Source organism: Gekko japonicus, unplaced genomic scaffold (assembly GCF_001447785.1).
Source record: "Gekko japonicus isolate JY-2015 unplaced genomic scaffold, Gekko_japonicus_V1.1 scaffold2363, whole genome shotgun sequence".
Lineage (NCBI taxonomy): Eukaryota > Metazoa > Chordata > Lepidosauria > Squamata > Gekkonidae > Gekko > Gekko japonicus.
Genome location: NW_015163158.1, coordinates 239,684 through 261,834, shown reverse-complemented (window position 1 = coordinate 261,834; position 22,151 = coordinate 239,684). Strand labels below are relative to the sequence as shown.

Genomic DNA, 22,151 nt, shown 5'->3' with positions numbered 1-22,151 from the left:
ATTCCCCCCCCCCAACCCTCTCTATCTCAAGTGGTTAACCCTGTAGGTTCGAATCTCTCCATTTAGATACTACTGCTGTAGTTGGATGCACTCTGTTACACTGTATCTTTGCTTAATGCACTGTATGTTAAATTAAAATTAATAAAGACGATTTAAAACAAAAAGCTACGTGCGTGGCTCCCGAGCCGCAGTTTCGGCCACCCGTGATCTAGAAGAAGAACCTCCCCATTTGGAAGCAATAAATCTATCAGAACTCAACAGGGGGACAAAAACACCCACAGAGCAGATTCCAGTCCGGAACGAATGAAAGCCAGAAGTGAGTGGAGCAAGTCACGTGGCCTTCTTTGTTGATGCCTCTCTAGGAATTGCGTCACCTTCCCTTTAACCCTTGGATTGAATCTCTCCAGAAAGCTAACTGGGTACACTCCTTGCCTCATATGCAAGAATGTGCATAGTGAAGTGTTTACCTACAAGTATCACTCCAGTTTCTGTACTTGGGAGTAACTGCAGTAAGAGCAGGCTAGAAATGCACTCAAAAAAAAAAAGGGGGGGGGGGGGGAATGTTGACTTTCTGCCCAGCTGACCATCTGACTGAAAAGGATAGTAGACTGGGTGGGACCCTGGTTGGGTTGAGCAGGGCTCTTCTTATGCCCTTGAGAGTAACCCATGTTGCATATAAACTATTTGATGGGGATGCGAGCCAGTTTGGTGTAGTGGTTAAGTGCACCGACTCTCATCTGGAAGAATCGGGTTTGATCTTGGGCAAGCCATAGTTCTGACAAGAGCTGTCCTTGAAAGAGCAGTTCTGGGAAGAGCTCTCTCAGCTCCATCTACCTTACAGGGTGTCTGTTGTGGGGAGGGGAAGGGAAAGGAGTTTGTAAGCCGCTCTGAGACTCCGAGTGAAGGGCGGGGTATAAATCCAATCTCTTCTTCTTCTCTCCTAGCCCCTCCCCTGACCCCCAGTAGAACCCACTTTCCTGGAGCCACCAGGAATTGGATTGTCAGCTTTCCTTCCAGCCTCCGCTCCTGTGCTGCTGGATTGGCAGATAATTAAACTTAGTTTCACACGATGAAAAAGCATCACCTGCTGATTTCTGCAGTTCAAGATTTCTGCAAAGGCCTGGTCAAGTGTTTGGGGTTTTTTTGGTCCGCTGACAACCTTACTAGTAGGGTGGCCAACTTGAGGCTGGGGAATTCCTGGAGACTTTGGGGGTGTAGCCCGGGGAGGGACTTTCACAAGGTATAGTGCTACAGAGCCCAGCCTCCAAAGCAACCATTTTCTCCATAAGAACTGATCTCTGTTACCTTGGAGATTGGTTCTAATTCCAGGAGACCTCCAGCCCCCATCCAGATGTTGCCAACCTGAGTGACTCATTAGAGAGGTTCTTCCCCTTGTACCCTGCTGTAGCTTCCTGCTCCTTCCATTGCCCCAGAGGACCCATCAAAATGCCTGCGTTCTTCTGCCCAGCCTGGATAGAAAAGGATCTTAAACCAGCCATCGCAGAGCTGATAAACATAACAAGCACAGGCAGCTTCAAGAGGGGATTGGATAAACATCTGGAGCAGAGGTCCATCCAGTGCCGGATTTATGCATAAGCTAAATAAACTACAGCTTAGGGCCTCGCAATCTGCTGGGGCCTCAAATAAAAACACAATATAAAAAATGATTTCAAATATTAAAAAGGCGTATATATTTTACATTTTTCTGAGACCAGCTGATGTAATTTAAAACAGTAGGGGGCCCTCTGGGTTTTGTATAGCTTAGGGCCTCAACAAGTCTAAATCCGGCCCTGGGTCCATCAGTGGCTATTAGCCACACAAGGTATAAATGGAACACTCTGTCTGGGGCAGGTGATGCTCTGTATTCTTGGTGCTTGGAGGCAAAATTGGGAGGGCTTCTGGAGTCCTGGACCCACTGGTGGACTTCCTGATAGCACCTGTTTGGCCAATGACCTGATCAAACATGGCTTGTCTTATGTTCATGTAACCCATAGACATTTTACAGGGTGTAATGGGACAGTGGGGGTGTCTCAGAGGCTGAGCATCTGTTTGGTATGCAGAAGGTCCCAGGTGCAGTCCCTGGCACTTCCACTTAAGAGGACTTGGTTGCAGGTGATGCGAAAGACCTCTGCCTGGAGAGCTGCCGCCCGTCGGAGTAGACTTCAGCCTCGAGTCCCTGTGGGAAAGGTGGAGTATATTTATAACAGTGCTGGCCCTAATACACCAAGAGTCTGACTCTGTCGGTGGCAACTTCATGTAGTCATATGAACACAGACACTTACAAATCCCGTGGGGTGAAACGGTTAGAGTTTCAGATTAGGAAGTGGGAGACCCGAGTTTGAACGGTACATCAGCCATCGAAGTTTACTGGGCGACACTCTAAGCCTACCTTACCTTTTACGTTATTATTCTCAAAAAAGAAATTGCGGAGCTGGGAAAAGTACAGAGAAGGGCAACCAAGATGATAAAGGGGTTGGACCACATTCCCTATGAGGAAAGTCTGAAAAGACTGGGACTTTTCAGTTTAGAGAAAACTAACAGGGCACATGACGGAGGTGTATAAAATTATCCATGGGGGTGGAGAGAGTTCACCAAGGGAACTCCTTCTCCGTCTCCCAAAATACTAGAACTTGAGGGTATCCAATGAATCCGATAGGCAGTAGGTTCAGGACAGACAAAAGGAAATACTACTTTACACAGAGATTGATTTAAAATATGGCATTCAGTGCCAGAGAATATAGTGATGGCCATGGAGGATAAGTCTGTCAATGGCTACTAGCCATAGTGACCGAGCAAAACCTCCTCATTCAGAGGCACTAATCCTCTGAATCCCATAGCCAGGAGGCAACATCAGGGGGAGGCCCCTCCGTCACCACGGCTAGTAGCCATTGATAGACTGAGCCTCCATGGATCTCTCTAATCCCCTTCTAAAGCGGTTTATTCCTTTGGCCATCACTACATCCTCTGGCAGCGAATTCCACATTTTAATCATTCTCTGAGTCAAGTGGTATTTCCCTTTGTCCATCTTGAACCTACTGCCCATCAGAGTCATTGGAGGCCCTCAAGGTCTTGTGTTTTGGGAGAGGGAGAAAAATTTATCTTGGTCAACTCTCGCCACCCCGTGCCTAATTTTACAAACCTCTCTCATGTCCCTCCTTTAGTCGTCTGTATTCTGAACTGAAAAGTCCCAGGCTGTTCAGCCTTTCCTCCTGGGGAAGGTGTTCCAACCCCTTCATCCTCTTGGCTGCCCTCCCTCTGTAGTTCTTCCAGCTCTGCAATGTCCTTTTTGGAGATATGGTAACCATCAGCATTAGGAGGAATTTCCAGTGCAAGCAAAAATGTATACATCTGTGCTTGCAGGTGGCAAGCGGAGGGTGTGTCTGTTGTAACAAGGCTCTTTTTGTAGAAAAAGCCCAGCAGGAACTCATTAGCATAATAGGCCACACCCAACAGCAGGAACTCATTAGCCTATTAGGCCACACCCCTGACAGCACAGCACATTAGGCCGCACCCCCATGTTACCAGAAGTATAGTCATCCAGCCACACCCACATTTTGCTTCTTATTCTGTTTACCTTGTTTGTTGTCAAAACCCAGGGGGTTTTTTTGCAGCAGGGTCTCCTTTGCATGTTAGGCCACACACACCTATTGTAGCCAATCCTAATGAGTTTCTGCTGTTGGGTGTGGCCTATTATGCTAATGAGTTCCTGCTGGGCGTGGCCAACTCGGGAGCCAGCCGGAACTCCGTTCCTGTGCGTTCCTGCCCCAAAATAGCCCTGGTTGTACATACTTCTTACACATAAGATTTGTGCTCCCAAATTATCCAGATGTCACTTGGTTTTAACACTGCAGTTTTGCCCTCAGCAGGAGGAGGAAAGATTGCTTGGGACAAGACCAGATTTATTACTTCCACCAAAATGGAAAATAATCAATACCTGACATCTCCGGAGGAAAAATTTGTTTTCTCTATTTTCTCCCTTGCCCTGAACGGTCTCCTGAAACTTCAGAGGTTTGGAAAGGACCAGGGCCAAAGACGAGTCTAATTTTTGTGGGGTTCCCCCTCCCCCCATCACACCACTTAAGAAGGCCAGAGTGGAAGACTAAGAAGAATGATCTAGTGGGACCTTCTTCTGCACAGGCGCCATCAAAACAATGGTGTTTCATTATTTTATTTATTTAGGCTTATATTCCACCCTCCCCGCAAGCGGAGCTCCCATCCACTTCAATGGGGCCCATGCAAGAGAACTTCCTCCTCACTGGTGTTTTACTCCCATCTTATATAGTTAATTTGATAATGAATGGGCTGAGAGTTTTGCTGAACGGAAGTACCCTCTATTTGTATCGCTGTGGGATCGACAGTTTTGATGGTATAAAGCTGCCGCCCGGCCGTTTTGTTGGAATGTCTCTCCTCCACACACGGAGCCTCTCGGGAGATACAAGCGGAGCCCAAGTTGTACCGTTTCTCACAGTCTGTGCACTGAGTCAGCTTCCCCCCTGCCCATATTCTCTGAAAGCCTGAGCTGACGGTGAAGCTTTTCCCACAGTCCGAGCACGCGCCCAGTTTCTCTTCCGAATGGGTCAGCTGGTGTCTCACCAGGCTCGAGTTGGAAGGGAAGCTTTTCTCACAGTCCGCACACTTGTACGGCTTCTCGCCCGTGTGGATCCTCTCGTGCACCACGAGGCTGGAGGAGCGGCTGAACCCCCTTGCGCACACCAAACACTTGTACGGCTTCTCCTCCGCGTGGATCCTCTGGTGCATGATGAGCTGCGAGCTGAAGCTGAACCTTTTCCCACACTCGGCGCACTTGTATGGTTTCTCTTCCCGGTGGATCTTCTCATGCGCCATCAGGCTGGTGACGTGGCTGTAGCTCTTCTCGCACGCCGAGCATTTGTACGGCTTCTCTCGCCGGTGGGTCCTCTCGTGAACAAAGAGGGAGGATTTCTGATTGAAGCTTCTCTCGCAGACCGAGCACTGGTACGGCTTCTCCCCCGTGTGGATTCGCTGGTGCCTGACGAGGCTGGAGCTCAAGCTGAAACTTTTCCCGCAGTCCACGCAGCTGTAGGGCTTCTCCCCCGTGTGGATTCTCTGGTGGGTAATGAGATTCGAGCGCTTATTGAAGCTTTTCCCACAATCCATGCAGGTGTGCAGTTTCTCTCCTGTGTGGATTCTCTGGTGCCTCATCAGACTGGCTCGGTTATTAAAGGCTTTCCCACATGCAGAGCACACCTCTTGGGGCTCCTGCCCTGGACCCGCAGGACCCACGATCTTGTCCATGAAAATTATGGGCTCTTCTGTTCTTTCCATGACAGGGCTTGCCTCCAACTTCTCTGATCCTAGCCGAGTTTCAGGAGCGTCTTCCTTCTTGTGGGATTGGGGTGTAGTCTCCTCGGCTCTCCTCAACAATGCCAAGGGTGAGCCCACAAGCTTACAAGCCTCCAGCTGTAGATTCGCCTTGTTGCTCTCTCTTAGCCGCTCAACACCTTCTGGAATAAAAAAGAACTGTTTGAGTCACATCTACTTTGTTTGTTTATTAAACCAGATATCCTGCCTTGCCCTTTGCAGCTAAAGGTGGCATTTGTTCCATTAGAGTCATAAACAGCCCCCCACCACATATATGCAAACACAGTCTATAAGTAAACCTCTCAAATCCCACTAAAACTTTGTGTAGCAGTAACTATATCACTAAGCTTTTCTTGCTGAGTTTGCATACTCGTCAAGCGTAGGGATGAGCACAATCCAAATCAAGAAGCAAAATTCATCACAAATTTTGCCTCATTCATGGTCTGCGAACTGAAATTTGTAATGGACCTACTGTCGTGAACTTCCATGAACTTCTAAAGCCGTTTGTGGTGGTTCATGGCCAGAGCAGAAAGCAGGGGTTTAAATGGACTCTGAGTCTCTCTGAGTCCCTTTAAACCTCTGCTTTCTGCTTCCAGCTGTTTCCGGCTTTCTTGTGCATTCCTTTTAAACTTAAAAGGGACTGCACAAGAGAGCCCCCAAAACACCTGTTTTTGTGGCTTTCTGCAAACCCCATTTAAAGAAACTGTGGTCCCTTTCAACAGGGTTTGCTGGAGGGCTGCAAACCACAAATTGGTTCAGTTTGCCATTAACCTCCCGGCCAAACCACGAATCACAAACTGAACCCTAACCACATTATGCGGTTCGTGCCCATCCCTAGTCCATGAATTCTGTTTGCTTCAAGTGACTTTCATCTTAGTTAGTTGAACTAGGAAACAGGAAAAAAGCTTTCTAAACTCTCCCAAAAGGAGATGCACACCTGTTATCTCCTCAAGAAGCCCAATCCTCAGCCAGAGGAATCGAACTGGACGAGTTCATTCCAAAACAGAGGAAGGCCAATGCCTGGGAGACAGTTTTGGGGGACTGGTGTTCAAACCTCCACTGAAGTTTCTCAGGCTAGGAAGTGTGCCTCTAGATCAAAGGCCTTATATGTAAAACTCAACTGTTGTCATTCATGGTTTGAAAAGCCCACTTGGCTTTTGCAAAGTCTGTCTGTGGTTTCAAAGGCCCTCTCACCTTTGGGCTTGCCGCCGCTTTCCTCCAAAGCACACAAATCCTCGGCCATCAGTTCATCCCCTTGTTCCAGACAAGGAAAGATATCTGGCTTTGTGGTGACCAAAACTAGTAAAGAGAGGGTTTAAGAAAGGTAAACATTTGTGCCTACGCTAGCTGCAAATTTGGGACATACAACATGATCCTCAAGCATTTATGTACTGCTTTGGAGCATTCAGAACTCTTCACATTCATCATCTTATCATCACCTTTACAACAACTCGGTGAGGTAGGTCAGAATTATTACCCCCCACATAGACAAAGAACTAAAGTCCACAAGATGATTCTCTGAGTGTCGAGTTTGAGTTCCCCCAAGTTCCACTCACTCTTTCTGTGTCCATCTGTTTGGGGCTCTGGCCAGGAGCTCCAGGTTCACAGAAACCCCAAGGAAATGATATGCAGGGTTTGCTGACAAGGAGATTTTAATAAGCAGTGATCAAGCTTAGAGAAACAGTAGGCTAAGCTCCCATCTGCTGGGCCTCGAACGCACACGCTCGCACAGTGAAACTTAGGAAGACCTCGAGATGCATAGCTAAAACTAAGCATCTTATACTATAGTTGCTGGCTACGAGTAAAAAAAATCATTAATCAAGCTATCCCAAATGCTAGGATGAGCCAGGCCAACTTGCACCTGGTGTCTAGTGGTGAGAGAAAACACATCAGGCTTCCTAGATAAGAGATCCGCAGGGCTCTTTTTGTAGCAGGTACTCATTTGCATATTAAGCAACACACCCCTAATGTAGCCAATCCTCCAAGAGCTTACAATAGCTCCTGTAAGAAGAGCTCTGTAAGCTCTTGGAGGATTGGCTACATTAGGGGGTGTGGCCTAATATGCAAATGAGTTCCTGCTACAAAAAGAGCCCTGCAGAGGGACTGGTCTGTAGATACAGTGGGGCTACTGGGGGGCTCCACCTCCTTCCGTAAAGGGCCAGCCCCAGGAGATTTTTTGGAGAAGATTTTTTAGAATGGGGGGCCACATGCACGGCCCCCCGCTTCTTCTCAAAAGCATTTAAAGGGATCCTTTAAATAGTTTTCAGAAAAAGTGGGGGATAGCGCACACCCCTCTCCCTCCCCTCCTGCAAGATTTAAAGAGCCCTCCAGCTGATTGGCGGGCCACCTGCTCCGCTGCTGAAGGGCTCTTTAAATCTTGCGGGAGGGGAGGGAGAGGGGTGGCTGTTTGCAGTCAGGCTTGGGGGCAGATTGGAGCTGAGTCCACCCAGCGATTCGAGAGCTTCGGCGAGTAGATAAAATGGGAACCACTCCTTAGAGAGGGTGTTAGCTGACGGTTGGGACGTCTTGGTCGAGGTCGGAAAAAGGCGGAAGAACTTCTCGGCTACAAATATCCCTGCAGTGGATGTTTCCGGCCAGGTGGTGGCAGTGTGGCGATGTAACATACGGGTCCTGAAGCCTGGTCGGCAAGCAGCCGTTCGGAAAATGACTGAGCCAAGCCAGAAGACGTTTACACTGTGCAGTGACAGCGTGTGCAATTAAAAATGAATATATGTTGTCTTCCCTATCCCCTATGAACATTGTTAGTCCCCTGTCAAAAATGAGTAACTGTACATCGCTTTGAGCCCATTGGGGAAAACAATTAATAAATTGAAAGCATTATTATTATTATTATTATTATTATTATTATTATTATAATAAAAATAACAGCAGCCCCACCAGAATTTTTTTTTGCCCCACCAGCCGCAAAATCCTGGCTATGGGCCTGCTGAGAGAGAAGAATAGTCTCTTGGGAGTGAGCTGATAGCCATCCCCTCACAGAACTCAAGGCAACTAAAGGTCAAACACCAACCTGTAACAAAGATGGAGTCACAAAGGCTACACACCATCCCCTGTGTTCGCCCCACATCCTGCCAAGCCCTGAGAGTCTGGTGCTGAAATGCAAATCCAAGGCGTGAGGACCTAATTAAGACTGGGAATGTGGGGAGAAGCAGTTAAAGCCTTTCCTCCCTGTGAAGTTTTTAACTCCTAAAACTGCTCCAGGGAGTCCCTGTTTGCGAACTGGGGAAATTTATATGTACCACAACCTAGAGATAGGTTTCCGCAGTGAAATTGCCATTGTGTCAGGATTTCTGTGCCAGGGATGGAGTGCTTTGATGCTGTTCCCACTGTTAAAGCCACTGAAGTTTTGCTGAGTTTTCTAGAAACTATGATCAAGGTTTTTAATTCTAAGTGGGGTTCCCTTGCTCGAAAGCCAGTCGAATCTAGGGTTGCGGTGCTCATCTCCGATTCAAAGCTGAAGAGTCAGCGCTGTCCGAAGATGTTTCCGTGGTCATGTGGCTGGCATGACTAAACACTGAGGCGCACGGAACACTGTTACCTTCCCACCGAAGTGGTCCCTATTTATCTACTTGCAATTTCTTGCTTTCGAACTGCTAGGTTGGTAGGAGCTGGAATTAGAGATGGGAGCTCACTCCGTCATGCGGCACCCGGGTCTCGAACTGCTGAACTACTGACCTTCCACAGCCTGCAGTTCAGCATCTTAACCACTTGAGCCACCGCAGCACCAACACCCAAGACAGATTCATTCAGTTAAGCACTGGAATTTATATGTGAGGGGGCACAATCTATGCCCTACCCTGGGATTTTGACTTGAACATAAGAAATAAGAGAAGCCATGCTGGATCAGGCCAATGGCCCATCCAGTTCAACACTCTGTGTCACACAGTGGTGAAAACCCAGATGTCATCTTGAGATCCACGAGTGGGGCTAGAAGTCCAGAAGCCCTCCCACTGTGACCCCCTCCCAAGCATCAAGAATACAGAGCATCACTACACCAGACGTAGTGTCCCATCTATACCTTGTGGCCAAGAGCCGCTGATGGACCTCTGCTCCATCAGTGTTCTGGCCCCACTTCCTAAATTATTCCCCACCCCACCCCTTGACCAAGACCAATGTTTTAATGACTTACTTCCTGTGTTTTGCCTGGAACAGTATAGGTCCTCTGTCCATGGCTCACCCACCTGTTCCAGGTGAGAGATCACATCAGGCTTCGTGATGGCCAGGACTGGTCAAAAGGAAATGAGACAGGAAGCGGGGGTGAGTCACTGATGGCTGCCATCTTTGTTACATCAGTCTATGGGCAACCAACTCCGCCTGCTTCTGAGTTTGAGGTGAAAGGCAGAGCCCAAACAACCAAAGTGTCAGTTAATAATCTGCCTCAAATCACACCGTAGGGTGGGAAAAAAAGAGACACAGATACCCCTGCAATCTTGTTCCCGTCATAATCTGGTACTTAGCGGTTCACACATGTGAAAAAGGCACCAAATTCCCTCCGCATGAATGTCTTCCAGAGTTAACGGGACTGTTTTGTTTTTCTTTTGATGACTTACGATGATTTTATTTGTAAGCCACCTTGACCAAAATGGTGGGGAGGCAGAATAGAAATCTAAATAAAAATGACACACGTCTCTGCAGGTCTCTCCTGTGGAGACAACGCCCTCAAATTCCCACATACATGAAGCTGGACAAGCTGCATGTTTAGGATAGGAAAAGTGTTGTTTAGATTAGGCTTCTCTGTCTTCTTCTGACTGCAACCTGAATGTGAACTGGATCTACTTGAATAAACGTACGTTTTTACCTTTTGCAATACACTACCCACAGTATCATGCTTCCAGGACTCAGCAAAATTCTGCTATATTAATCAGATATCCCAATGTGCTGCCCCCAGTCAGCGTCATCTGTAGTTTAGTAAAACTGCGCTGTATCTTTAAGACTTGTTGCACCTGGGAATTGTAGTTCACGGGGTCCCAGAAGCTTCCCTCTGACTGGCTCATTAAGAGCAATTTCCTGAGGTCAGAGGCACAAAGATAGGAGTTTTATTGTTCTTTTCCATTTCTTTGTCCATCAACCCTTACGGCAAGGAGAGGGGAAGCCCATCTCATTCTCACCGCGTCTATAGAACTGACCTAGATCACAAGATGTAACTTTCCAACCAGCTATCTGGTCGATTGTGATCTTCTGAATGCGTGTGAAGTTAAATAAAGATTATTTAAGCTCTACTCAGTAGTCGTGGTTGACTCACACCTAGAAAGCGTAGGATACCCAATATTTTGTACTTTCTCCAGAAGCGGCAAACTCTATGTTAGGGATTATTAGAAAAGGGACTGAGAATAAAGCCGCTGATATTGTAATGCCCCTGTACAGATTTATAGACTTATGATGCGGCCTCATTTGCAATACTATGTACAGTTCTGGCCAACATATCTCAAAAAGGACACTGCAGAGCTGGAAAAGGTACAGAGGAAGGCAACCAAGATGATGAGGGGGTTCGAGCACCTTCCCTATGAGGAAAGGCTGAAGGGTCTGGGACTTTTCTGCTTAGAAAAGAGATGACTAAGGGGGGGGGGAACATGATGGAGGTCTATAAAATTATGCTCAGGGTGGAGAGAGTTGACAAAGCGAACTTTTCTTCACACTGATGAGCAGTAGGTTCAGGATGGACAAAAGGAAATACTACTTTACACAGAGAGTGATTCAAACGTGGAATTCTCTGCCAGAGAATGTAGTGATGGCCACTGGAATAAACAGCTGGAAAAGAGGATTAGATAGGTTCATGGAGAATAGGTCTATCAATGGCTACTAGCTATGGTGACTGAGGGGAACCTCCCCATTCAGAGGCACTAATCCTCTGAATGAAAGTGTTAGACAGTGTCATAGATGCAACGAACATGAAATTGAGCAAACTTCAGAGGACGGCGGAAGACAGGAAGGCCTGGCGTGATCCCAGGGCAAGGAGGCAACTTCAGGGGGAAGGCCTCGGCCTCTATGCCCTGTTGTTGGCCATTCAGAGGAACTGGTTGGCCACTGTGTGAGACAGAATGCTGAACTAGACGGACCACTGGTCTGATTCAGCCGGGCTCGTATGCTCTTATGACTGAATGCCAAAAAGAAGGAGTTCATACCCAGTGAGGTCATATTCTTGTAGTTCTCCTGCATGACATCCCTGTAGAGAGCTCGCTGAGGGGGGTCAAGGAGGGCCCACTCCTCCTCTGAGAAATTCACGGCCACGTCCTCAAACGTCAGCAGGCCCTGAAAATGTAACAGCCTCAGTCAGTCAATGCTACGGAAAAGCGACTGGCTCTTGAGTCAGCTGTTGTTTAAAAAGATGTGGTGTTGAGGCACCAGTCACAAACTGCCAGTCCCTCGCCCAGTAGCATCCTTCCTTACCTGAACCAGTTCTGCCGCCTCCGTTTCTTTCTGAAGCTGTTTAGGGCTGGACATTCTCTGACAAAGCGGGGAAGCCGCTCTGGAGTCTGACATGGGAAGAAATTGAAAAAAACTGTAAGGAAAAGAAGCCTCGTTCAAGCCGACCTGTTTTCTTCTGCACATTTGCAGGTATGTCACCAGTAGCGGAAAGAACATCATTTGCAGCTTCTCAAAACAAATGGACCGTGACCGGACAATGACAAGAGTCGTGGAAAAAACCGTCTTGAAAAGAATAGTTTTTCTTAGATTGAAGAAAGCTGTAGCAAAGCACCTTCATTTATGAAAGGCCTTTTAAGAGGGGATAAGCAACGAACTGGTTTGATTTTAACAAGGCTCTTTTTGTAGAAAAAGCCCAGCGGGAACTCATTAGCATCATAGGCCACACCCAACAGCAGAAACTCATTAGCATATTAGGCCACAACCCTGACAGCACAGCTCATTTGCACATTAGGCCGCACCCCCTTGTTACCAGAAGTGTGGTCATCCAGCCACACCCACCTTTTGCTTCTTATTCTGTTTACCTTGTTTGTTGTCAAAACCCAGGGCTTTTTTTGTTGCAGGAACTCCTTTGCATGTTCGGCCACACACCCCTAATGTAGCCAATCCTAATGAGTTTCTGCTATTGGGTGTGGTCTATTATGCTAATGAGTTCCTGCTGGGCGTAGCCAACTCAGGAGCCAGCCGGAACTCCGTTCCTGTGCGTTCCTGCCCAAAAATAGCCCTGGGTAAAGTCAGATACATGGTTTTAATGGCAAATCACAGCCCATTCTTCAACAGGGTTGCCAGACCCCTCCGTGGAGGCAGGGGTCCCCCGCCGCCAGGTCCCACTGCTCCACCACTAATCAGCTGGTCGGTGGGGGGGAACTTACTCCAAAAGAGAGGGAGATCCAGCCGATGTGCAGAAGTGTGTCTACGTCACTGCCCACATGTCCATCGCTGCCCGACATCATTTCGGGGCCGTCAGGGCAATGCTCTGGTATTTGGGCAAAAACTCTATGGTAGAAGATAAATTTACCCTAGTTTTTTTTGCCCAAGTATCGCAGCATCGCCCCGATGTCCCCGACATGATGACATTACTTCCGGGTCATGTGGGCGGTGACGTAGGCATGCTGTCACAGATCGGCTGGACCTCCTTTCTGCCCCCCCCATCCCCTGTCACTTGACAAGAGGTACCCGGCAACCCTATTCCTCAGCCCCAGCGTGAATCTGGTTTCAGAGCAGGCTGTTACAGGCGAATACACAAGCAAGCTGAACACTGAACAGAAGACTTTCAGCGCCACCGTAAGCGAAGCCACATCTTTCTATGCCTACTGACACCAACAGACTTTAGGACCAACTAGAGTTGCCGGGTTCTCCTGGCAGCCAGTGGAGGTTGAAGGGGGACTTACCGGCAGCAGGAGGAAGCCTAGTCTGGCATCGCAGTGATGTCACCTGCACACTGCAACATCACCATATCACTGCAAAGTCATTGTATTGCCGTGGATGTGGGACACTCTGGTACTTAGCCAAAACCCTATGGTAGAAGCCGTTTTTACCACAGAGTTTTTACTGAAATACCAGAGTGTCCCTGTTTGGCAGCAACACAATGGCATCATTTCTGGTTTGTGTCACCTGTGACATCATTGTCACGCTGGTCTAGGCCTCTCCCCACTGCCGGTAAGCCCCTCCCACTGGGCAGCTGATTGGTGGTAGGGTCAGCCGCTGGCAGGGATGGGGGATTCCCTGCCCATGGTGGGGGCTTGGCTATCCTAGCCCAAATGTAGGGTTCCCAACCCTCCAGGTGGGGCCTGAAGTTCTCCTGGATTGCCAACTGCTCTCCAAACAGAGATCATTTCCTGTGGAAGAAACAGCTGCTTTGGAGGTATAATTTATGGCATGATACTCCACTGAGATGCCAACCCTTCCCAAATCCTGCCCTCCCAAGCCTCCACCCCAAATTTCCATCGATTTTCCAAGCTAGAGTTGGTAATCCTACCAAAGAACACATTGTGTTTCACATGAGATTGCCGATTGCAGATATGTAGCCAGTGTGAATTCTCATGGGAACTCAGTTCTAAAGCACTGCAGGAATCCAGTTTAGATTAGGACCACAGAACATGGGGAGGAAGAACTCCCACATTCCTTCCACACCTTTTTCCTGACCAAAATAAAAAAACACAGCACAAAGGAATCTTATTTTTGTTGGAGTGAGAGACTCTCCATGCCTGGACACTGGGGGCCGCTACATCATTCTAAGAGTGTACAGATGTTATCTCTTGAATAGGATGCCTCTCTTTGGCTTAACCTGAGAGCTGCCCTTTGACCCCTCCTCCTGTCCCTTTGTCCTCTCACTGACTGCACATGGCCTTCCATGGAGACACATGTCTCTGCAGGTCTCTCCTGTAGATACAATGCTCTCATAATCCCACATACACCTGATGCTGGACAAACTGACCATTTGTGATTGGGAAAGTAAGAACATAAGAACATAAGAGATGCCAATGTTGGATCAGGCCAAAGGCCCATCCAGTCCAACACTCTGTGTCACACAGTGGCCAGAAATACCAGGTGCCATCAGGAGGTCCAGCAGTGGGGCCAGGACATTAGAAGCCCTCCCACTGTTGACCCCCCCCCAAGCACCAAGAAGACAGAGCATCACTTGCCCCAGAGCCCCTATCTATATATCATTAGATTAGGCTTCTCTTTCTCCTTTTGACTGCAACCTGAATGTGAACTGGCTCTACTTGAATAAATGTAAGTTTACCTTTTTTGCAATACACTTCTTGGGAGAGTTATTTACTGCACTCAGTATCACACTTCTATGGCTGGCCAAACTCTGATATATTAACCAAATAACCCAATAGGGTTATGGGCCCAGCATGCTTCCGCTGTGCAACTCTGCTATATCCCAATAATTCTCCCCCCTGGAGGTGGGGGAGCTCAACATACAAGCATTTCAGGGTACATGCAGTCCCCAATGGGACAGATAAAGGTCCGCAGTGCTGCTTTGGAGCAGCATGAGTGCAGGAGAAAAGCTGGGGCCCCCTTCTCCCTGGGTCCCAATCTGAATCAGGCCCTGTGGTACTTGAAATGGAGACCCAGGTTCGGATCTTCCCTCTGCCATGAAAGCTGCTGGGTGACCATGGCTAACCTATCGCACAGGGTTGTTGTGATGATAAGATGGAGGAGAGGACATTATTATTTTCAGCTTCTAGCCCTCCCCCACAAGCAGGCTCAGGGTGGGTTAATCTACTAGTTTTGTCATTTAAGCATATTTCTTGTGAGAATTGTTAATTTTACTTTTTTGGAAAGCTCTGAACAAGATTCCTGGCTTTCCCCCCAAAATGAATCCAATTGTTGTTAACATGTATAGAGTTACATCATAGGACCGGGAGGGAGGGATTATGTCATAACTTGCATAACAAAAAGGAGATCTATGGATCCGTGGGGGATACAGTAATACAGAGGGTCAAAGATGAGTTTTGCAAGCCTATCACCAAATGAACACACACGAACACATGAACCTGCCTCATACTACTCAGACATAAGAACATAAGAGACACCAATGTTGGATCAGGTCAAAGGCCCATCCAGTCCAACACTCTGTGGCCAGAAATACCAGGTGCTACCAGGAGGTCCACCAGTGGAGCCAGGAAATTAGAACCCCTCCCCCTGTTGACCCCCCCCCCCCAAGCACCAAAAAGACAGAGCATCACTTGCCCCAGAGCCCCTATCTATACCTTGTGGCTAATAGCCACTGGTGGACCTCTGCTCCATATGCTTATCTAATTCCCTTTTGAAGCCGTCCATGCTTGTAGCCGCCACCACTTCCTGTGGCAGTGAATTCCAAGTGTTAATCACTCTTTGGGTGAAGAAGTACTTCCTCTTATCCGTTCCAACCCGACCGCTCAGCAATTTCATTGAGTGCCCACGAGTCCTTGTATTGTGAGAAAGGGAGAAAAGTACCTCGTTCTCTACCTGCTCTTTCCCATGCATAATCTTATAAACCTCGATCATGTCACCCGTCAGTCGTCGTTTCTCCAAGCTAAAGAGCTCTAAGCTCTTTAACCTTTCCTCATAGGGAGTGCTCTCTCTAGGGTATCAGGCTCTCCAGGGTCTCAGGCTGAGGTCTTTCACATCCCCTCCTACCTGATCCTTTTAACTGGAGATGCCGGCGATTGAATTTAGGACCTTCTGTAGGCCAAGCAGATGAGCCACAGCCCCCTTACATAGCTTAAGTAGACACATAACACACACACATACCTGGACAGTATACTTCCCCTATCACAACAGATCACTTTGGCCCTTAAAGAGCCCAAGACATACCTGTGAGGTTCTCCAGTTCCAGCTGCAGTGACTCTGGAATAAAAGAAGTTAGCATGAAATGAGAGAGAATCCAGGACTTTGTACTTGGAAGGCACATGGCTTTTGGTGACGAAAAAGCCTCTGTTCTACAGCAACCAAAGGCTTGAAACACCTCTCTCAAAGAACAAACTGGATCAGATGGAGCTCCTGGGGTCGGAGGTATCACCACTAGAGATATTTATTTATAGTGTGTAGAAACATAGAGCTGGAAGGGATCCCAAAGTTCATCTAGTCCAACCCCTCGCAAAATGCAGGAAATCCACAGTTGCTGCCCCCCAGTCCCCTAGTGATCCCTGAGCTATGCCCATACGAATGCAAAAAACCTCCCGGATTCCTGGGCCAACCTGGCCTGGCGCGAAATTCCTTCCTGGCCTCAAAGAGGCAATCGGCATTACCCTGCACGTAAGAAAGGGCACCGAGAGCCAATCAGTGGCTCATCCTTTCCTGCCCTCATGATCTGCCTAAATGACAGTGCTGAGTCATTTATATCCAACTCCGGTAATCAATGACAATACAAAAGATATATTTCTTAGAAGTTGAAATTCAAAATGCTGATTAACCCCTCTGCCATGTAGTCACTACTTGGGCCAAGACAGTAGCATCAAATCACCTAAATTTAAAATACTGTAAACACTTTAGGTAAAGGCAAAGGTTCCCTTGCTCGAAAGCCAGTCGATTCCGACTCCTGGGTTGCGGTGCTCATCTCTGTTTCAAAGCCGAAGAGCCAGCGCTGTCCGAAGACGTTTCCATGGTCATGTGGCCGGCATGACTAAACACCAAGGCGCACGGAACGCTGTGACCTTCCAACCGAAGTGGTACCTATTTATCTACTTGCAATTTCTTGCTTTCAAACTGCTAGGTTGAAAGGCTGGCAGGAGCGGGAACTAGAGACAGGAGCTCACTCCGTCATGTGGCACACTCGGGTCTTGAACTGCTGAACTACCGACCTTCCACAGCCTGCAGTTCAGCGTCTTAACCACTTCAGCCACCGCAGCTCCTAAACACTTTAGAGTAATACTATTATTGCTTCAGGACGGCCAAAAATCGTAAATCTGGTAGGACACTGTGATTGCCAACTCCAGGTGGGGAAATTCCTGGAGATCTTGGGGGCAGAACCTGGGGTGGAGTTTGGGGAGAGGAGGGAGATCAACAGGTTGTAGTTCATAGAGACCACCCTCCAAAGCAGCCATTTTCTCCAGAGGAGCTGATCTCTGTCATCTGGAGATCAGTTATAATTCCAGGAGATCTCCAGGCCCCACCTGGAGAAGGGGAACTCAGCAACCCCATATGGAACACAGTGTTGTGGAGAAAGAGAAATCATCAGAAGGGAGGGGAAAAAATAAAAAGTATTTTGGTCTGATGCCCAAAGCTCAACAAGTTTAAAAGGTAAAGGTAAAGATACCCTTGCTCGAAAGCCAGTCGAGTCCAACTCTAGGGTTGCGGTGCTCATCTCCGTTTCAAAGCCGAAGAGCCAGCGCTGTCCGAAGATGTTTCCATGGTCATGTGGCCGGCATGACTAAACACCAAGGCGCAGGGAACGCTGTAACCTTCCCACCGAAGTGGTCCCTATTTATCTACTTGCAATTTCTTGCTTTCGAACTGCTAGGTTGGCAGGAGCTGGAACTAGAGACGGGAGCTCACTCCGTCATGCGGCACACTCGGGTCTCAACCTGCTGAACTACCAACCTTCCACAGCCTGCAGTTCAGCATCTTAACCACTTGAGCCACCGCAGCTCCTTCAACAAGTTTAGTGCCAGGCAAATCTCTGTGAGGAGGGATTTCTGCAACGGAGATGCTGCAGCCCAGATGGCTCCACCCCAGCGCTGATCCACCTTGCCTCTACGATTGAGGGTATTTAGAGGAAAGCATAAGAAACAGAATCTAGAAGAAAAGTCGTTTTTTATACCCTGCTTTTCTCTACCCAACGGAGTGTCAAAGCAGCTTACAGTCCCCTTCCCTTCCTCTCCCCACAACAGGCACCTTGTGAGGGAGGTGGGGCTGTGGAAATTCTGACAGAACTTGTGACTGACCCAAGGTCACCCAGCAGGCTTCATGCGGAGTGGGAAATCAAACCCAGTCCTCCAGATTAGAAGAAAAAAGAGCTGGTTTTTGTACTCCGCTTTTCTCTACCCAAAGGAGTCTCAAAGCAGCTTACAACTGCCTTTCATTCTTCTCCCTACAACAAGCACCTTGTGAGGTAGGTGGGTCTGAGAGCGTTCTGAGAGAACTGGGACTGGCCCAAGGTCACTCAGCAGGCTTCATATGGAGAAGTGGGTTCTCCAGATTAGAGTGGTTCTCCAGATTAGAGTCCGCTGCTCTTAACCACTTAACCACTACACTCTCTTAGCTGAAGGGCAGGTTCATAGGGGCGCTCCCTCCCAAGTCAGGGAATTGAGTGGAATCCAACTCACCTTTGAAACGGCTCAGCACCCCCTCCAAGATGGGCCTTCGTTCAGAGAAACAGCTAAGCTTCAACTCCAGTTCTAGAAAGCCATCATCCCTCTTCAGAGATTCAGCCTCTCTCCTGCTCTTGGGGCTAGCAGCCGACTGGGTGGAAAGAATTATTTATTAGATTTGTTTTTAGTTGCCGCTCACCGGTGTTCCCTCTAAGCTGAGTTAAGTGTGAGCTAGCTCACAGTTTTTGAGCCTCTGGCTCACTGATTTTTGCCTCAGCTCAGGAAGGAGGGCTCCAGAGGAAACTAATTTATGCAGCAGCCAAATCACCTGCCCACCAGTGTTCCCTCTAAGCTGAGTTAGTATGAGCTAGCTCACAGTTTTTTAGTCTCCAGCTCACATATTTTTGTCTTAGCTCAGGAAGGATGGCTCCAGAGCAAGCTAACTGATGCAGTGGCCAAATTGCTTGCTCACAACTTTAATGCCAAGAGCTCACAAAGTAGAATTTTTGCTCACAAGACTCCACTGCTTAGAGGGAACAGCCCACAACTTTAATGCCAGCAGCTCATAAAGTACAGTTTTTGCTCACAGGACGCCATAGCTTAGAGGGTGCATTGCCGCTCACCCAAGGAGTCTCTTAGTAACTTAAGTGTTAAGTAACTTAAAACCAATAAAGTTAAAACAACACACATGAACACACATGAAGCTGCCTTATACTGAACCAGACTGAATTGGTCCATCAATGACCGTATTGTCTACTCAGACTGGCAGTGGCTCTCCAGGGTTTCAGGCAGAGAGGTCTTCCATATCGCCTCCTGCCTGGTCCTTTCAACTGGAGATGCCAGAGATTGAACTTGGGACGTTCTGCCTGCCAAGAAGGTGCTCTACCACTGAGCCACAGCCCCCTCCCAACATACAAACAAATAACAAATATTAAGTATTAACATTAAAGCATTAAACTACACGGCTATCACCATACCACTATTAAAACAGCCCAAACATGTGGTTATCCTCCAAAGACCAACCTAAACAATTCAGCTTTGTTGTCGAAGGCTTTCACGGACGGAGTTCATTAACTGCTGTAGATTTTCCGGGACGTGTGGCCGTGGTCTTGGCATTGTAGGACCTGACGTTTCGCCAGTAGCTGTGACTGGCATCCGCAGAGGTATAACACAGAAAGATGGAGTACTCTCTGTGTCAAGGTGAGAAGAAAATGGTAGGCAGGTAATTTATATCTACTCCAGAAGGAGGAGGAGGAGGAGATTGGATTTATACCCCGCCCTTCACTACCCAAAGGTGTCTCAGAGCGGCTTACAAACTCCTTTCCCTTCCCCTCCCCACAAAAGACACCCTGTGTGGTAGGTGGGGCTGAGAGAGCTCTGACAGAAACTGCTCTTTTTTCAAGAACAGCTCTTATCAGAACTACGGCTTGCCCAAGGTCATCCAGCCAGGTGCAAGTGGAGGAGTGGGGAATCAAACCCGGTTCTCCCAGATTAGAGTCCGCGCACTTAGTCCACTACACCAAACTGGCTGGGGAAGGGCTGAGTCTGTAGGAGTTCCCCCAAGCTATGAACATTCTAATGGAGGAGGCAGTCACAGCTACTGGTGAAACGTCAGGTTCTACAATGCCAAGACCACAGCCACACAACCTGGAAAATCTACAGTAACTAATTCAACTTTGCATGCCTTGTGGAAACCAAACAAGTCCGGCAGGGCACGAGTGTTCTCTGAGAGCGCATTCCATGGGGTAGGGGCCACAGCTGAGGCCCTTCCCCTGGTGAAAGCTAACCGAGCCATTCTGGGGGCCAGGCTGCTGCAAGAGGCCCCTAGATGCTGACCGAAGGGAGCACAGAGTGTGTGTGTAAAAAGAAAGGACTTAAGAAGAGCCCAGGAAAAAGGAGACCGGCTCCCAGAACTTCAGCATGGGACCACACAGTTCTCACCTCTGGGAAGGGAAGCAATGCCTTCTCCTGCCAGGCCAGTGAGTTTCCCTGGAGACCGTGGGCAAGGTTGCCGCCATTTCCTTGACAATGTCTCCCGCCAAGCCTTCCAGCCACCCCAAGAGAAGCTGCTTCTGTTCTTCCAGGAACCCACATAGTGTTTTCCAATCCCGGACGATTTTTTGCATCTCGGCTTCTGTCTGCTTCTGGAGTTAAAAAGGATATCAGAACACAGTTTACATCCAAATCCTACGGCCGCTCTGTAAAGGTAAATTTTATCGATGGATCTGACAGCCAAAAGCTGGCTTCCGTGCAGACAGGCAAATCTACACGAGGGGGCCGACAACAGCTATGATAACAGAGTTCTGCAGACCCAGGAGAAATCCCAAATCCCAGATTTGCAGAGGAGTCTTAGGTGAATAGAATTAATAGTGACACCTGTACATGTCCAAAATACTCTCAGCATTTGACAGGGCTCTTTTTGTAGAAAAAGCCCAGCAGGAACTAATCAGCATATTAGGCCACACCCAACACCAGAAACTAATTAGCATATTAGGCCACACCCCTGCCAGCACAGCTCATTAACACATTAGGACGCACCCCCATGTTACCAGAAGTGTGGTTATCCAGCCACACCCACCTTTTGCTTGTTATTCTGTTTACCTTGTTTGTTGTCAAAACCCAGGGCTTTTTTTGTAGCAGGAACTCCTTTGCATATTAGGCCACACACCCCTAATGTAGCCAATCCTAATGAGTTTCTGCTGTTGGGTGTGGCCTATTATGCTAATGAGTTCCTGCTGGGCGTGGCCAACTTGGGAGCCAGCCGGAACTCCGTTCCTGTGCGTTCCTGCCCAAAAATAGCCCTGTGTACATACGATGTACTTTACTAGGGCTGCCAGCCACCAGGTGGGGCCTGGGGATCCTCGCAGAATTAACACGGATCTGTCAGGTCCCCACAGCAAACAACATAGTACACACTTGCAAGAAGGTTTTACTTTATTGAAGCCATGAAGCACTTGAACAGAGCCACTGTTCAGAATAACAATTACTCAGAGAGCTGGAAAGGTTAAAGCAAGTTCTTAATCATTACAGCCAATAAACATGGTTCCCGCGTGCGCCCAAATGGTTTCTTGCGCGCCCGAACCTTGGGAAAGCAACTGCTACTTAATTATAAATAATCATGCGATTCACACAGTCTCTACTAATTACAGACAAAGCAAAGCTCACTTGCTCTTCCACCTGTGGCCTTGGCTAGATAACGTTACATCAAAGCATGGCTGGCGTATACTGAAAGGAATGCAGAGCAACAGGGGAGATGTGCGCATGACTACCCGAGCGCATGGATGGAGGGGAGGGGAACAGCGTATAGAGGATTAAAGAGACTAGAAGAAACATTTGGCAGCTTGCTGACAGGATCTCCAGACGACAGAGATTAGTTCCCCTTGAGAAAACGGCTACTTTGGAGGGTGGTCTCTGTCGGGGTCCATCTCCTTCCGTTCGCGGGGTAGGGCGGGGTAGAAATACCCGAATAAATAAATAAACAAACAAACAAACAAACCCCGCCCTCCCCAGGCTCCACCCCCCAAAAAAATCTCCAGGAATTCCCCAACCCAGATTTGGCAACCCTACTTAAGACACAACTTATTCCAGTGTTTCTCCCTCCCCGCCGCCCCCTCGTCCTCCCCC

General features: G+C 48.2%; 2 protein-coding genes across 2 annotated transcripts in view; both read right to left on the bottom strand.

Annotated features, from left to right (window-relative positions):
• Positions 1-4,158: 4,158 nt before the first annotated feature.
• LOC107106862 (zinc finger protein 850-like) overlaps positions 4,159-22,151 on the bottom strand; it is a 43,512-nt gene continuing 25,519 nt past the window's right edge. The window contains exon 2 of the mRNA XM_015407078.1: positions 4,159-5,204. Coding sequence (XP_015262564.1) covers positions 4,264-5,204 — 941 coding nt within the window. The 3' untranslated portion in view covers positions 4,159-4,263. The remainder of the gene's footprint in view (positions 5,205-22,151) is intronic.
• LOC107106854 (zinc finger protein 862-like) lies at positions 6,198-20,621 on the bottom strand. The gene is made up of 8 exons (XM_015407071.1): positions 20,469-20,621; positions 18,543-18,678; positions 16,093-16,125; positions 11,749-11,834; positions 11,484-11,610; positions 9,491-9,586; positions 6,535-6,639; positions 6,198-6,226 (listed from the first exon to the last, which is right to left on the bottom strand). Exons 1-8 carry the CDS (start codon positions 20,619-20,621, stop codon positions 6,198-6,200), a joined length of 765 nt encoding a protein of 254 aa, XP_015262557.1.